General features: G+C 41.1%; 1 protein-coding gene across 1 annotated transcript in view; it reads right to left on the bottom strand.

Moving 5' to 3' along the window:
- The window catches only part of SENP6 (SUMO1/sentrin specific peptidase 6), a gene marked incomplete at its 5' end in the record, with an annotated part of 97418 nt that overhangs the window by 31925 nt on the left and 48019 nt on the right, over positions 1-17474 (bottom strand). Inside the window, 4 exons of the mRNA XM_019538160.1 lie at positions 6885-6918; positions 8705-8875; positions 10323-10558; positions 15371-15773. Of these exons, the coding sequence (XP_019393705.1) occupies positions 6885-6918; positions 8705-8875; positions 10323-10558; positions 15371-15773 (844 nt within the window). The remainder of the gene's footprint in view (positions 1-6884; positions 6919-8704; positions 8876-10322; positions 10559-15370; positions 15774-17474) is intronic.

Raw genomic sequence — 17474 nt, 5'->3', positions numbered from 1 at the left:
AACGATAGAGGGGAAGTGTAGCAAAGGGAGGAAGAAAGAAGGTCAATATAGGGAAAATGGAACTGGGGGACAATGCCCTGATCCAGCCTAAGCCTCTAGGCAGTATCACAATACATATACCATTTAAGCACTACCATTTAGACCACTTCAGTGATTCTAGATGTTGATATTCTTAGAAATGAGATGGGGGGTGCAAATTGGAGTTTGGAACGGTATTAAACTAAACTGGTAATGAAATTCTTCCCACTGCTCTTCAGACTTCTGTTTTAGCCTATAATGGAACTTCAGAAAGTAGATAATCATTTTAGTGTATGCATGTGGCACAACCATTTGCCCAAAGCCTTCCGTAAAGGTCATAGCAGAACCTATATAATGATATCTATTAAAGCTATTCACAAAAACTGAAGACACTAGCTTACAAAACTTATATTAAAAGAGGCAAAATAAGATAAATAAAATTTGCTCCCGTCTTTCACTGAAGGACAAACCTCTCCAATCAGTTCCTTAGCCTGAGGCCAGCAGGATTGGGCTTTTCAAAAAGCTTAAGTGACTTGGAAACACAAGTCCATTACCTTTTCCCCTTTGAAGAGAAACTGTATTCATATGCCACTTAGGTCTGGCATACTGTTTTCTCCAAAAGCATGCAAATCCTAATATAACATCAGAAGTCTTGGAAGGCCTCCACGGTTTTTCTTCTTTGGTAGTCCAACACTTTAGACATTGGGACAATGCACTCATCCCTTTCAAAGTGTCTTAGAACTACAGCCAGAAGTAAAGCAATTTTCTGGTACAGATCAAGGGCCAATATAATATTTTGAGGCCTGAATTTCAAAAGACGTTTCAGCATGATACTATTACAGTGAAAACTTTATATATTACTGTTTGTACAAAGGGGCTTGTGATTCAACTACTGTTTTTTTTTGCTAAACATGTTTTTATGAGCAACAGTAACTAACAGAAGTTGGAAGTGAATACACCTATCAACAATTACAAAACCAGCAAGGGAATCAGAAACCCAGCTGCTACCTGCTACCTTTTAAAAAACCTGGTCATATTTCAGGGCCATCCTACCATGATTATGGCTCAGCTACGTAGTTTAAATTCCTGACTCCTACTAAAATCAAATCAACTCTTTACAAATGTGCCCATATCTAATCTTCAACATAAACTACTTGTACCCTTATACGAGTACCATCAGAAATGAAAGCTAATATGAAATAAGCCAGAAGTCAAGGATGGACCGCCAGCTCAAAGGACTCTTCTTGAACTCTTCTGTTTCTCAAAGAACAACTTTCTATCTAATAGCTTTCTTGACTAAAGCAAAACTTAAACGCTCAAGCACACAAATCTGAAAAGGAGTTTCACTGTTAAGTTGAATGCCAATCATCTTCGTGACTACAAGCAGGGAAGCACACATACATGTTCACCGATTCTGAGGGACATCGTTTTCTTAGTTTGAGTGGACCAATGAACACAAAGGCTTTGTATATTTCACAGAATAAGAGAAAATAGGAACCGAAGGGACTTCAGGAAGTCATTTCTGTCCATATCGCTGCCTTAAACAATCCTTAAAAAGATGTTATTAAAAAACCCTAATGATAGCAATTTCACAGCATTCATCTATTCCTCTGCTTAGGTATTCAGACAGTGAGAAAGTTTTTCTAATCACTTCTGCTGCACAGCAATTTAAGATTGATATTTTTGTCCTCTTCCTGCCGGACACTAAGAACAGTTAATGAGACATTCCTCATTACAAGTAGCTCTTTAGCTAATATGATTAGGGTGCAGACAGAAGTGCAGCTCCCAGCCGCACCTCAGAACGTGTTCTGCAAAGCATTCCAAGTTACAGCGTTACTCCAGACCAGACACAAGTTCACTGGTGGTTCCAGGGGGAAGGGGAATCTAGCTGCTGCTGGGAGCCTGCAGCCACGTTCCCATGGCAACAGCCAGGGATCTTCAGAATGAGAGTGGGGAAAGGCAGCAGAGGGAGCTTGTTCTTGGGGCTGCCCAGCTAGTGCTGAAGGGTGAGGTGGGTGTACTGGAGCCCTGCCCCCCACCCCGAGGTGGATGGCTCCAATATGCCAACCCCAGTCTGTGCAGGGGGGGGGGGCCAGCTAAACCCCAGACCGAACTCCCTCCACTGCTTTTCCCCCTCCCATTCTGAAAACAGTGACAGGCTGGAAGTTCCACAGACAAGTTACAGAAGACGCTACATTTTGAAACGTTTATCTGATACCTCATGCAATAAGGGGTCAGATTTTCCCCTGATCGGCCATTTTTTAAGCTGTTTGCAGCAATGTACTTGTGTTTGGTCACAGCTATAGACTGCTTTCTGTGACCAGCTTGGGCGAAATTTGTCACTTTTGTCTGCACCCTCAATCCTCTCCTCAGTCTTCTCTTGACTAAGCAAATCTAATTCTTTCAATCTTCCCTCACACGTCGTGTGTTCTAGAAGTTCACTTCCTTTGGCCTTTGACAGACGTTAAAATAACAGTGAAATTGGTTCTGAGGTATTTTATGCCCCATCCCCAAAAACTGCATGTCCTACCATGCCAGACCTTTGGGATTAGGATCTAGAGAATGTTATGCCCTCACACAACTGCTGGGGCCCAGGGTTGGCCCAGGAAGGAGGTGGGGGTGAGGGCAGACTATGTCCTGGACCCTGAGCACTGGGATGGGGCACAAGGCAGCCACAAGTCCTGGGTTCAAGACTGGGAATCTCCCCTGCCTGATTTTGGGGATTGGGAAGAAAGGGGTTCTGTCCCAGATCCTGGGGCTACCCTGTGCCCCATCCCAACACATACTGAATCAGAGTTTTTTCATTTTTATACAAATGTAAAACTTGGGGGAAAATGAAGATTTCCCTTGTAATCTAAAAAAAAAAAAAAACCACTGAAAAATCTGCAATGTTTTCAAAAGGTTTCTGTTTCAGCAATCAGGTTTACAAAAACGATGACAACTTCATTCCAGCTACAAACCCAAATAAAAATCATCCTTTCCCCTCGACACAGGCAACTGGTAATTTTCTCCCTGCTCTAAGCCACTTCAACCTAAAGAAATACAACTCTACAACCTTTATATAAGAAACATAGTTTATTGGATCATGCTACTATCACAGGTTTAAAGAACAGTTTTGTTATATCAAAGTAAACCACTAATAAAACAACAGACTAGACCAGGATGGTCAGTTTTTTCAGCTGGAGGGCTGCTTAATGAGTTTTGTTGAGCTATCAAGGGCCTTAAGGTTAGTCCCGCCTCTTAGTCACCATCTTGGGACTAGAAGTCCCACCCCCTAACCCCAGACCTTTGTCACCAGAAGTCCCTTCCCTTGCCCCAGAAGTACTTTTTTTTTTTTTAGGAGGGGAGGGGGTTTGCCATGTTTAAACCAGAAAAAACAAAACAAAAGGTACATTAAGATTCAAACATCTACTATAACGCATCTTAATTTTATTTCAAAAAATATTTTTGTCCCAATTTGTGCGTGTTTGCATAGTATACATAGAGGTGATTGCATAATAGCTTAAAAAGAAAAGTCTTACTCCTGTATATTTTGTGTGGGGAGGTTGTGGTGTGTGTATGGTGGAGTGTGGGGTAATGGGGTATATGAGAAGTTTGGGGGTGTGGTGGGTGTGTAGTTTGTGAGGAAATGTGGCTGTGTGTGGAGGGAGTTGTAGGATATACTGAGGGAAGTTGGTATGTTTACATATGGGGGGATTATGGGGGTATGTGCACAGGATGTGGGTGTGAAGGGACTCCTCCATATACCGCCCCCCCCCCCCACAAGCCCCCCCATTCCCCCCCCCCCCCCCCACAAGGCGGACATCCCCTGCTAATAGTGGCGGGCCCTTCAGGTGCTTATGGCCCGTGCAGGCACAGCCGCTTGGCAGTGTTTGGCTCCAGCCAGTTCTGGGAGCTGAATATAACAGCAAGGATAGCAGCCAGGCCAGCCTGCCTCTATCATGTGGGGTTTCTTCCGGCTCATGCACAGCTCCCCAGACTCTCACACCACTGAGGGAAAGCCCCACATGATGAAGCCAGTGGCCTGGCCCTGCTCCCTGCCACCACGTGCTGATCTGATGACTCTGCTGGGAAGCAGGGATCAGGGCTCCCTGCCACTTTCGGCAGAGTCCCAGGAGATGCATGTGGTGGCAGGGAGTGGGGAAGGCAGCTGGCTCCATCATGTGGGGCTTCTTCCTGGTGGCGCACGAGTCCCAGGAGCTGCACAGAGCCAAGGGGAGACTCATGCAATGGAACCAGGCCAATCCAAGCTTTACGCTTCACCAGCCTGCTGGGCACAGACCCCAGGCTCCACGCTGCTGCCATCCCAGGCCGGAACAAGTGGTGCAGCAGGAATACAAGGAGGAACCACTGTGGACCAGGCAAGCTGAGCAAGTCCCATGGTGGCTTCAGTAGCAGTAGCAGCGGCCCTACACAGAAGCCGTACACACAAGGGTAGGAGCAAAGCACACAGGCTGGGTGGAGTACAATTAATTGGCAGGTGCCTGCAGGCCACATTAAGTTACCAAGCAGGCCAGACCAAGCCCATGGGCCATATTTTGCCTGCCCCTGGACTAGACCAATGGTGGCCAACCTTTTAACTACATGGGACAGATGGGCAGTGCCAGTGGGCTCAATCTGGCTGGTATGTGGGGCTGGGAGGGGGGAGGACAGAGTGCACAGCCCAACCCGAATCCATCCACCAGAAGGAAGGAGGGGATGGAGAGCCAGACACAGGGAGAAGCAACCCAGTCCTGACACAGAAGGTGCATGTCCAACCTAGCCAAAGTCCGGATGTGCTGGGGGACTCAGGGGACAATGATGGGTGAAAGGGAAGGAGCCCACCATTGATCTAGACAACCGGGGGGCGGGGGCAAGGGGAGGAGCAGGACAGAACAATCCAGATTTGAATCTAGCAGGGGGGGGGGCAGCTCCTCTCTGATCTGGATGCATCAGATACAGTGGGGTGGAGTGGCCCTGATCCAGATGCTCAGGGTAGGATGAGACAGAGCAGCCCCAATCCAGATGCATGGGTGAGGGGTAGGGAGCAGCCCAGCCCTGATCTGGATGCTCACAGAGGCTAGGTGGGGTGCAGCAGCCCCTAACCAGATGTGTTGAGGGAATAGAAAGCAGCCTGGTCTGATCTGGACATGCTGGGGTGGGATCTGCCTTGATCCCACTTCATCACAATGGCATGGGCAGAGCTGGATGCAGCCATAAGAAACTTTCCTGCTTTCCAGCTGCCCATTTTTTCCAGCCTGTAGGGATGCCTGCAGGCCAAAAGTTGAGCCCCCCTGGACTAGACCACCTTTCTCTGAAGACAGATAAAGAATTGCTACTGTGAAACATGGTGTTTCAAAATATAGAAGAAGGTCCGTCAGATATTTTTCATAGGAAATACATAGAAGATGATGAAGCAAGTACAGAGATATTGTTCAAAACCACAGCCTCTCCCATTGGAAGCCTCACTAGTGGTAACTTTAGCTTCATGCTCCAAAGAAAATCTTTAAGATCCAAGAATAGCAAGCAATATTTTAAATATTCATAAAAGCTTGTTGGCTATAATCCCAAAATGGATCATGCTATATTGTGTTTGTAATAATGAAGAAGATAAAAGAACTAAAGTTCCATATAACAGACTAAAATAAAAATATGACTAAATAAAAAAAACTACCGAAAAATAAACTTTGCAAGAAAAGCGTTCCTAAAGCAAGATCTTTCACTGCATTTGAGAACCAACTGTTCTCAAATTATTATAACATTTCTGGATATCTATATACAATACATCTTTATCTACCCATATATATATGCATGCATAACAATGAATATGTGCCAAGAAAATGCTTCAACAAAATGGAGTTTTTGAAAAGGAAATTTGATCAAATTTTTACCCATTCTAATATGATCTCTGGTGTAAAGAAAAAAATCCTAAATAATTAAAATTGAATATGTTAATGACTATACTTCATGTGTGACCCAGCTATAAGGCCTTGTTCCTGCAAAGTGCTTCATAGTATAAAGCTTTAACTGCATAAGCCAACATGAAAATATTGAACCATGACCATTACATTGGTGGATAGATGAAACACCTTGCAAAAGAACAGCCTTGGCAATTTGAAGTCTCTTAGAACTTGTAACACAGGCAAAGCATAGAGAGAAGGAAACAATGCTCTATGCATAAGGGAAGGAGATCAGCAGTCTACTATGTCCCAAATCAACTAACTGATAGTAAGAAAAATGTTTTCTCTCTTCTGGGATAACAAAATATGCAACCTGTTCTCAGATGAAAAAAGTCTAAACCAGGGGTTAGACGGATAGGGATGGGGATGAAGAATGAACCAAGATGTATAAAGAGAACAACAATGAACCAAAATTCCGATTTACTCTTGCTAAGCACTTCCCCCCACCTGTTGTACCCTTTACTTAAATGAGCTAGTAAAAGGTGTTCAAAATCACATTTTCATATTCAAGTAATTCTTCTGTTGTGTATGTGGTCCGTTGACAAGAAACATACCAAGATACATACCAAAAATCATAAGGAAAAAAACCACAAAACACTTATTCTCATACACTTGGAACTATTCTACAAGGTAATGACCACCGCCTTATAAGCAGAGTGTTTACGAGCACGTGACCAAAGTTCTTTCATGCTCCCAATATTGCAAGTCAATAATAAAGAGTTAAACAGATCTCCTTGATAGGCTTCTATTTATCTGTATATAGAAAATTAATAATTCATTATGTTTATGTAGTTTTAAAGAAAAGTCAAAGTCAAAATAACAAGCTTTGAATCATAACTACTTCAAAAATGTATTTTTGGACAATTTAAAAGAAAATACGCAACTTATTTAGAGAATTATTATATAGGAAAGAAGCAATGTACTGACCTTCTAGAAGTATTTTGATATAATCCAGGCAAAACTGTGAAAGATACAACTGTATCAGTATTATACGTTACTGAAATTCCACAATCCCTTCTCCCACCAAAATAAAACTTTAAGGACATGAAGAATTAACAACTCTACATTTAAAAATTACTTTAAATCAGGAAAGCTTGTGAATATTAAGAAACTAAGGAAACTGATTTAAAAAACTGAATACATTATACTTTAACAATCTGAACAAATGACCATATTCCCTTAAGTTCAATGTCTCTATAATGCCAATTGTTGAAAATATCTAGGACCCCCCCTTCCACTCTACATTTACTTTGATTTTCATTTAAAAGGTTTAAAATACCCTGAAAAATGTAATAAGCCAAGACCAATGCTACAGAGGAGAACATCACTGCAGGCCACATGACTGGAAAACTATTATAAAAAAAAAAACTTAAAGTGAATAACTGCCAGGGAAGAAATAGATACCTCTTTATTAATTAAGGGCTTCTGACTTCCCTGACATATGGGCAGCCTTACACATGCTCCGGAGTGGGGGGTGGGGTGGCTTTCAGAAGCCGCTTTAATTAAAAGTGTCCAGTGTCTCATGAATTCAGTGGCCCATGCTTCAAAATGGTGGTAGGGGAGCTTTAACTAAAGGTAGTTCAAATGATATTTAAAAGCACCCGCATCACCATTTTGAAGTGCAGGGACACTGAATACACGACAGCAAAGCTGCTGGAGCCTGCTAATTAGCACGCTCCAGCAGTCTTGATTAAACATACTTACAGGCTCAGTGGTGCTACATTAGCCAGCATCACAACTGAAAGAGACCTGGGGGGTCATGATCAACCATAAAATGAACATGAGCCACCAGTGTGATGCTATAGTCGAGAAAGCGAACACCACTCCGGCATGCATCAACCAGTGCATCACAAGCAAGACTAGGGGTGTCATCCTGCTGCTCTACTCAGCATTGGTGAAGCTGCAGCTGGAATACTGTGTCCAGTTCTAGGAGCCGCAGTTCAAGAGTCCAAAGGATGACCACATAAATTAATACAGGTCTGAAGAACAGACCATACAAAGAGAGGCTGAGGGACTTGGTACTGTTCAGCCTGGAGAAGAGAAGACTCAGAGGGGACCTGGTGGCAGCCTTTAAGTATATAAAGGGGCAAACATCAGGGGCTAGAACACCTGTTTACCAAGGCACCCCAGGGGAAGACTAGGAATAATAGTTGTAAGATGATAGAGGATCACTTCAGATTACACATTAGGAAAAACTTCTTTATGGTTTGTGCATCCAGAGTCTGGAATAGACTCCCCCCCAGAGGTGGTACAATCAGCTTCCCTGGGGATCTTTAAAAAATGACTGAAGGCACACTTCACTGGGGTCATCTGGCCTCAGCAGTCTTTCCTGACTTAAGTAAGGGGGTTGGACCTGCTGATCTCCAAGGTCCCTTCCAGCCCCTAACTCCTATGAATGAAATCTATTCTGACACATGCTAATTAGCACTCACCAGAGCAGGCATAGGGTACATGTACAGGTGCTCATTATGCACCATTAACTCACACGGATTTCAGTGGCGGTTGAGGGTGCTAGGTAACCCCCACCCCCAAAAGTACTTGACTACATAAGAAAGAAACAAATCTTACACAGTGGCAGGGAGGCATAAGCACTGTCTTACAACCGGGGATGAATCTGACTCTTCATTTTAGATAAAGGCAGACTTTTCTTTCTTACCAACATATAAAATTGGCACAATGCCCTTCCCTTCCCACCTTGAAAGGAGATCTTGCTTAGAAAAAAAAAATTAAAAAAGAGTTTTACTTACAATTACAGGTTCTGCCACCATTTTTCGCAGGGTTCCTATTCGTATGCTTCGACAATTTAGAATAATGCTTTCACAAGAGTTTTGGTAACTTAAAGATACAGCTTCTGTTACAATTTCTTGAGAAGTAACTTTCCGACGTTTTATTGGAGTGTTAGATACAATATTGCCAAACTGCAAAGCAATTTTCAAGGTCAGAATGGCTCAATAGAATTAGCTCACAAAGATGCTGTAAATTTTTCTTAATGCTTAGCGTGTGTGTGTGTGAGACAATTAATTATTAATTATATATATCTATTTTAAAAAGAAAAGACAAGGTTTTTAACAGCAGAAATAGCACTTCAGTGCCTAACTCCAAAGAACTGACAATATACTGTTTTGAAGTAGCTCAGACAATAAATTCAGAGGGGTAATAGATGAGTTGAAATGGAAATTTAAGAGCCACAACTGTACAGAGCAGACTTTTCATTTGAATCAGTAAGAACTCTCATTAGGAGACTTATTACAAGTTAACTAATATATTCTATTATGGCATCTAGTAAGTCTTGGTTACAGAGTATGGACTTTTAGAATCTCAACCCCCAATACTGAAAATTCTTGGTTAGAATACTCAGCTCGCCCAATAATAAAGGCCTTCCACCTTGGTTCTAAAATCTTGTATGCCAGGTGTTTTTAACCTTTTTGGATCATTGTACTCCCTGGTGGCTGTACAAAAAACAGTGTACCCCCGGCTGCCAAGCGGTGGTGGGGGAGGGGACCCTGTGGTAAGACGCAGAGCAGCAGCAGCCAGTGCATGCAAGCTTCCCTCGCATCTGGCCGGGTGGGTGACATCTGCACAGCAGCGCAGGATGGTCCATGGTGGCACTCCGTCCCTGCTCACCCATGTTTACCTCCTAGGCCTTTTCAAGTACCACCCCTGCTGTATACTATCAATATGTGCTTTCTGGATCTAATTCACATAATTCTAATAGCCCAAGGGTCCAAGAAGCTTTAAGCAGTACCCAGTGTCCATTGGCTACCAAGGTTCAAAGAGTATTTATCCTTCCTGAAGCAAACAGTCAGAGGTTGTTATATCTTTATATACACTGAAATTCGTCCTTTTTGGTTGTACTTAGGGTGCACTTTTTGTCTTTGCTGTCATGTCAAACTCTTGCAGTTGTGCACAGTAAACCCCCCCCCCCCAAAAAACAAACAAACCTCAAAAAACCAAAACCCAGCAACCAGGGTGCAATCCTAAATTTAAGTGCTATAAATTGCCATGGTTGAAGTATTAAATATTTTAAGTTTAATAAGGACCATCACTGTCCACTCTTCCTTTAAGATTTTTTATGCTAAAGGTTATCCTTTCATTAATGTATATTCCACTTCATACTCTAAAATGGAAGAAAAGGTGTATAGTTATATAGATCATTATTTTGTTCAGCACTGTACATAACAAAGGTTGTGTCAGAAATGCTACATCACTAAAGCATGTACACACACACCCAGATGACTAAGTTTCAAAACATATAGGGAAGGAATAGTTCCTGACTATTAGAGATGAAATCATTTACAAAAAGTTATGGTAAAAGAGACTTTAAATTTCTTATTTATAAATCTGAACCAAGTTATAATTAGGTACCTGATCTTTCATTCTTGCTTTTCTTGGCAACGTGATTGCAATTTCTGTATCAGTTACAGTATTATTTAATCTCTGTTCTATTCCACAAGTATTTTCTTTTAATGCTGCCTCCACCTTTCCTGTAGAGGGTGCTGGGGAAGAACAGGCTGAATCGGCCGGGCGAGGTGAAATGCTTTCCATTCTGTTAGTGCTGCCATTATCCTCATCTTCCTCTTCATCATCACTGGACAAAACAACTAAAAACCAAAATCTAAAATGTAGCATCTGTTATGTATTTGCATAACTTAAGAGTTTTTTTTTTAAATGACTATCAAATTACTTTTCCTTTTACATATTAAGTGTGCACAGGACCAAATATTATCCATAATATTAATTTTCTTTGTCATTGAACCATAGGGTTAGAAACAACCTAAAGGGTGAGCTGGTCCAACCATTCTACAAATACAGGAATGCTACTCCTAAATCAAGCCTGATCAATCTGTTCCCAACGTCTTCTTGAAAACCTCCAGCAAAGTATATTTCACAATTTCCCTAGCAGTCTTTTTCACTGCCTCTCTGTTCTAACGAAGGGATTTTTGGCAAATACCTAATCTAAACCTACTTTGTTGCAATTTAAAGACATTGCCTTGTGTCCTATTTCGTGTCTGCAGCAAGGGAGAAAAGTTGTTCTTTCTTCTTTACAGCAGCCTTTCTTTCATGTACTTAAAGGCCGCCATCTCATAACCCTCAATCACCTCTTCTGTAAGCAAAACAAGTCAGGTTCTCTCAACCTTTCCTCATACAGTTTCCCATCCAACCTCTTTATTATTTTTGTTGCCCACCTCGGAACACTAACTTCTCCACACACTTCTGAAAACTGTAGAGTCCAGAACTGCACATAATATAAGGCTTAAATCAGCATCCAATTAGAGCAGTACTATCACCTCCCAGGTCTTATACCTAGGGACCTACCCAAATCACAATTGTGCAGATTTCACTAACATTGTGAAATCAGGTGATCTCCATGAAATCTGCAGGGGCAGGAAACTTACTAAAAATAAAATGCTGGCTCCCCAGTAAGGGCCATGCACCTTGCTTGACTGAAGGGTGGAGAGAGGCTTCCAGCATGATGGCAAGCAGGCAAGATGGCTGCCACCCTCACCAGTGACTGGCTGGGAGGGCTGCCTGTTTGGTAGAAAGGGGTGGGGCCACACAGCAGCAAGAGGCATGACTTCATGACAGACAGCTCTCAGCCAATCAGTGTTGGGGGGAGGGCCACAGCCATGATAATCCATTGAAAGTGGCAGCTGGTGCCGCAATCTGCTTGTGAAATCAGTCAGCTGCCTCCAAGTTGGGTAGACCCCTACTTATACCTAATAGTCCTGTTGATGCAGCTCAAACACTACTGACTCTTGTGGATCACAAGATCCACAATAACCCCAAAGATCCTTCTCAGTAATGCTGTCACCCAGCTAGTCACCTCCCATTTGTATTCGTGCTTTTGATTATCCTTCCCTGCATTGTGTTTTTGCATGTCTGTTTGAAGTTTGCCATAGACTTGCTCTCATCTTCTTCCACAGAGGAAGCCGCATTTAAGATACTTACTTCCTAGTGTCACATAGTGAGTAGTACAATAAAGAGGTTTCAGATTTCACAGGTGGATATAAGTGGAAATAACAATTTCTTTATTAAGAGAAATCATTCTGTTCAATAAGGAATTGGCAATGAACAGTACGAGTTAAATCAAATTTAACCCTCTCTTGTTAAAAAAAAAAAAAGAAGTTTTGAAATGATCGTGTAGGACAGGCAAACATTAAAAAATGATTAAAAGGAAGCAGAGCTCAGACTATTCATACCTGAATGGAAGAATGATATAGTAAACTATGCATAAAATCAGAAAAAAAACTCAAAAACTTCTCATGCCAGCACTGCTACTGAACTAGGTCAGTCATCGAAAATTTGTGTTTTTCTACCCCTGTACACACACAGCTTAATCAGAAAGTCCCTACCTCTACTTTTTCCCATATGGAGTGGTTTATAATTTCCAAAATGAACCATTTATCCCCTTCTATACTTTTCCCAGGCAAACTATCACAATTACTTTGTCAGTTGCTGAGATAAGAGCTGTATTTGAATTCTAAGCAACTTTTAACTTGATCAAAATGTCAAGGTTCCACACTGCTATTCCTTCAAGGAAACTATAACTATCCTTATAGAAAATTTCTTCAGTGAAACACTTTATAGGTCTGTAATTTTCAAGGGTTACACTGAACCCAAAAATTTCTAATTATCACTTGTAAATATGTTAGAACAGGCTCAAAAAACCAGAGTGCTGATTTCACTTGGTTCATAACAGGAATAAATTCATCCCAACACACAAACAACAAAATACCAGTATTTTCCTTCAACATTAAAATATATAGTGGGAAAGTCATTCTTACAACCTATGTGAAAATCCTATCTTCAAACAGCCAAAACCATTCAGTACCAAGTCTAATTGAGTTTATATTGCACAGATAGCCTCTCATTACTGGAACAGTAATGAGCAGGGATCCTGGTTTTCTCTGATAAACCAAAATTGGGGATTTTTTTAAAGTAACCTAAAATCCACTTTTTTCCATGATTAGAATGTACGCCATTTTATTCATGGAAATATATGGGTTTTGTGTTTCTTTTTTTAAACTGGAAGTTGGTTTTGTTTTGTTTTTTAAAATCAGAGAAAACCAGGACCCATGATAATGAGTGAAGTCTTGGATGATTAGAAAAGGGTAAATAGAGTGCACATTTTTAAGAAAGGGAAGAAGGCCGATCCAGGGAATTACAGACCAGTTAGTCTGACGTCAGCAGCTGGACAGATCATGAGGCAGGGCCTCAAGAAACCTATTTTGAAACACTTAGAGGAGAACAAGGTGACTAGTAACAGCCAGCATGGATTCACCAAGAATAAGTCAGTCATCCTGACCAACTTGATTTCCTTCTAGAAGGTAACAGGCTCTTTGGACAGAGGGAGAACAGCGATGCGATATTCCTCGACTTTAGCCAGGCTTTTGACACCAGTTCCCATGACATTCTCATTAACAAACCAAGGAAATAGACTAGACAAAAGTACTGTAAAGATTACAAAACTGGTTGGATCATCATGTTTAATGGTAGTCGTCATTGGCTCAAAGTCTAGTTGTGAAGAGATATCAAAAGTAGGGTTCTGCAGGGGTCTATTCTGGGTCTAGTAGCGTCTGTTAACATCTTCATTAAATGAGCTGGACAAAGGGGCTGAATGTACAATTAGCAAATCTGTGACACCAAGTTGAGTGAGGTTGCATATATTCTGGAGCATAGGACTAGGATCCAGAATGACCTGGATAAAGTGGAAAAAAGGTCCACAATCAACGAGATGAGATTCAGCAAGAAAAAAAGTCTGGTATTTGGGACAGAATAACTGCATACACAGATACGGAGTGGGAAATGACTGGCTAGGCTGCAGTTCTGCAGAAAAGGGCCATGGGGTTACAGCGAACCATAAGCTGATTATGAGCCAACAGCATGCTTTTGTTGCAAAAAAAGCCAACAGCACACAGGGTTGTATTAACAGGATTGTCACCTGGAAATCAAGGGAAGCAATTCTTCCACTCTATTTGACACTGGTGGGGTCTCGTCTTGAGTACTTTGTCCATCTTTCTTGAAGTGGGACCAAAATTGGACAGACTGGAAAGATTCCAGCAGAGGGCAATACAAATAATTAGAGGTCTGGAAAACATGATTAATAAGTAAAGGCAGAAAGAACGAGTGGCATTTACTTTGGAGAAAGAAGACTAAAGGGAGATTTGAAAAGAGTCTTCAAATACCTGAAAGGTTATTATAAAGAGGATGGGATACACTTTTCTCTGCGACTGTAGCGAAGAGGACTAGGAGCCAGAGCCTCAACCTGGAGTAGAGAAACTTAAGTTGGAAATCAGAAACGACTTTGACTATGAAAGTGGTCAAGTACTGAAACCAGCTACCTAGAGAAGCTATGGAATCTTCATCCCTGGACATTTTCAGGAGCAACTTAGACGCTTGACCTAGATTTCTTAGGGATGAGGCTGCCTTGAGCAGGGGACTGGACTAGGTGACCTCATGAGGTACCTTCTAGCTCTACTTGCCTTTGATTCTCCTAGTGTTATTGAAGTGGACCATTATATTTGTATAATTCTTTATTAAGAAAACAGAGTTCAATGCCTTCAAACAAAACCAACAAAATGGTTTTCAATTTATAAGAATATAAATTCATATATGAATCTGAATATGAAGTCAATAAAATTATGAGTCCAAATACCTGAAATTCCTCAAACTGCAGTAAGACAAAGTATCTTTCCCTATCAAGTCTGATTTTGAAAGTGTTAGCTGGAAAATAGCAGTGCATCCAACAGGGCAGAAGCTTTTGTAAGATGAAACCAATGGGCTAAAAATCTCATAAGGTCAGAGTGATAAAATCATAAAATACTTTTTCCTAAATGAGTCGCAGGTATTCTCAGTGGTAATCTACTAAGAAATAATTAGTTGGTGATTTAATTTGTATAAGGATAGAAGAAGCTATTGGAAAAAAAATGGCCTTACAGACTAAGGCAGTATTTATTATCAATAAAGCAAAGAAAGTGAAAAGGACAGATGTGGAACAACTGGACAAGTTGGTAGAAAAGTGGAGAAGGATGGGGGCAACACAGTAATTTCAAGGCAAAATGTTTGTCTGTATCTTCTGTGGAACCATTCAACCATTAGAAATAGGTTTTTGAAAGTTAAGAATCAGATCATCAAATTGTGGACCAAGTAGTTTTAAAATATCTTTTAAAAAATAATTCTTTGTTTTACCAACCCAGATTTTTCTCATCCATCAAAAAACACACCACAGTACTACTTAGGAGAATACCTTAAAACAGAAAAATGAAGAACTTAAAAAGAAAGAAAGAAACAAAACCAGCAAAAGATTTTAAACACCAGGCAGCAAAAGGAATCATAATAAAGACGTTTCTTCTTCTTCGTAGGATATCTTGTAGGTTCAAAATGTATATCTAAATATGCAAAGACATACTTACTTGGATCATTTAGCTCAGATGGCCTCATGTTCCTCTGCCTTAAGCTTCCTGTAATTTTAGGATTTTTTGGCCCAGTTATAAGAGAAACTTTTCCATTCGGTCGCAACATAGAATGTCCTACAATATCAGGACTCAGTATGGTATCAATTGGACCTTTTCCAATGGCAGAACCATAAAACTTCTTTGTGTTCAACCCTGTACCTGAAGATTTTTGTCCTATTGAGTTTTGATGTATTGACGATCGCGATAAAGGTCCCACGGGTTCATTTAATGTCACAGTTTGTCTCGAGATTCTTTGGAAATCCTTAGGAAAATCTTTTACGCAGTGTTGGCATTTGGTCTGACTTTCATTTCTCTTCTTACACCCACAGCAAAAAGTAGAATAATCAGTCTGTTCCAAAACCTACAGGAAGCGGGGGGGGGAGTCAGTAAGTACAACAGTTCTAGGCATAATAAAAGATCCAAAACTGAATTTTCCTCTATTTTTTTAATAAAATAATTCAAATGTTATGTTACCAATACTAAAGAACATAAGTCAAATACACACATGAATGCATAGCTGGACGCTCAGGGGCTCCTGTTGCAGCTATTTTTTTTTCTTTCTTTCAGTGGTAGATGAATGCTCAGGTATGTTCATTCACCCACCAGACGGTAAAGCCAATGTTAGTATTTCAAACAAGAAGAGCTAAAAGACTACAGCAGGGAGGCAACATAGGCCTGGAAGAGACCTCTTAGGCCATTTAATATAAACACACTTATACCCTCAAAACATTTGGTGACAGTCTGGGGAAGGCAGTGAACCTCCCCCCTCCAAAGGCACAGTAACTAAGGTGGAGCACAGCCATGCCTCCAGAAAGTGGCAGCCTGACCTAATGAAATGAAGTAATGAACAGCAAAGGTAAGAGCCTTGCGGGGGGGGAGGAGGGGAATGGTTCCAGCCTTCCTCCTGGAAGTCAGAGAGAGGAAGGAATACCACGTCCCTCCAAAAGACCAAAATGGCTCATTATTTCTCCCACTGTTGCTCAGGAGACCTGTGCTCTATGTCAATCTCCACGTATTGCCTGCTACTGGCTTTTTTTATTAAAATAGTCTTTAGTATATTGCAAGCGTAGAACCAGGAGACCTTGAAAATCTCTTCCCTAGAAGAATTTGGTGCTTTACTGCCATTAAGTCATTGAATTCCTTGAAGCTGAATGGGACTAATCACTTGTGTGAATTTCTGCAGCAATAGGACCTGAACTACAGGAATACTGTTGGTTATACTAATACTGAATAGTTGTAAGCAATCATAACAAGAATATACTGAGAACTGTTACTAGTCAGATTTGCAGAACCTTAAAAACAAACAAAAACAAACAAACAATTAACTTTTTCCTTCCTCTCCTCCCTGCATATGGGGAACATGCAGATATACAACTCTACTGTAAATTACTAATATGATTCTGGCTTTTGTAGTCAAAAACTTTAGGCTTGTAACCAACAGAGGTATGTGCCTTTTAAAGCCCCAGTTCTTTAAATTTTACACACACACACACACACACACACACACACACACACACCCCCCTCCATTAGGAGCAGAAACAAAAATCTGTTGCACCTGCTCTGCATAAGACAACTGCTGGAAAAAAAAACAAAAGAGGCCAGGCAGAGCAAAGTGAAGGACAAAAAGAGCCACACTAAATAACCTTTTGGCATCTAGATATGGAACCTGGGTGTGGAAGAGACAGAACAGAATCCAAATCATTTGCACCTGGGTGGCTTAGAACTCACTTAATTTGCAGTTAGTTGCTGAATTAAGGATAAGACACTCAGCTGTTTGCTGTGGCTTTTACTTCAACAGGGAGCTGCTTCTCTAATCAACTGGAGCTCATTAATAGCTCCACACAGCCAATCAGAAAAGCTATGCTCTTTGAAGTAAAAGCCACAGCAAAGAGAAGGAGCACCCCAGTCAAGCGAAATTATTTGTTTCAGCACTACAGCCACCACCCTTTAAGTCTGTAAGGGTGCATCTTTAGGGAGCAAGATGCAACATAAACCTACAAAGTATTCAGGTTCCAGTGTGTAAAGATAACTTAAATATCAAAGTTAAAAAATCCACATAGAC

Source organism: Crocodylus porosus, unplaced genomic scaffold, assembly GCF_001723895.1.
Source record: "Crocodylus porosus isolate Cpor-Errol unplaced genomic scaffold, CroPor_comp1, whole genome shotgun sequence".
NCBI lineage: Eukaryota > Metazoa > Chordata > Crocodylia > Crocodylidae > Crocodylus > Crocodylus porosus.
This window is presented reverse-complemented; position numbering and strand designations above follow the sequence as displayed.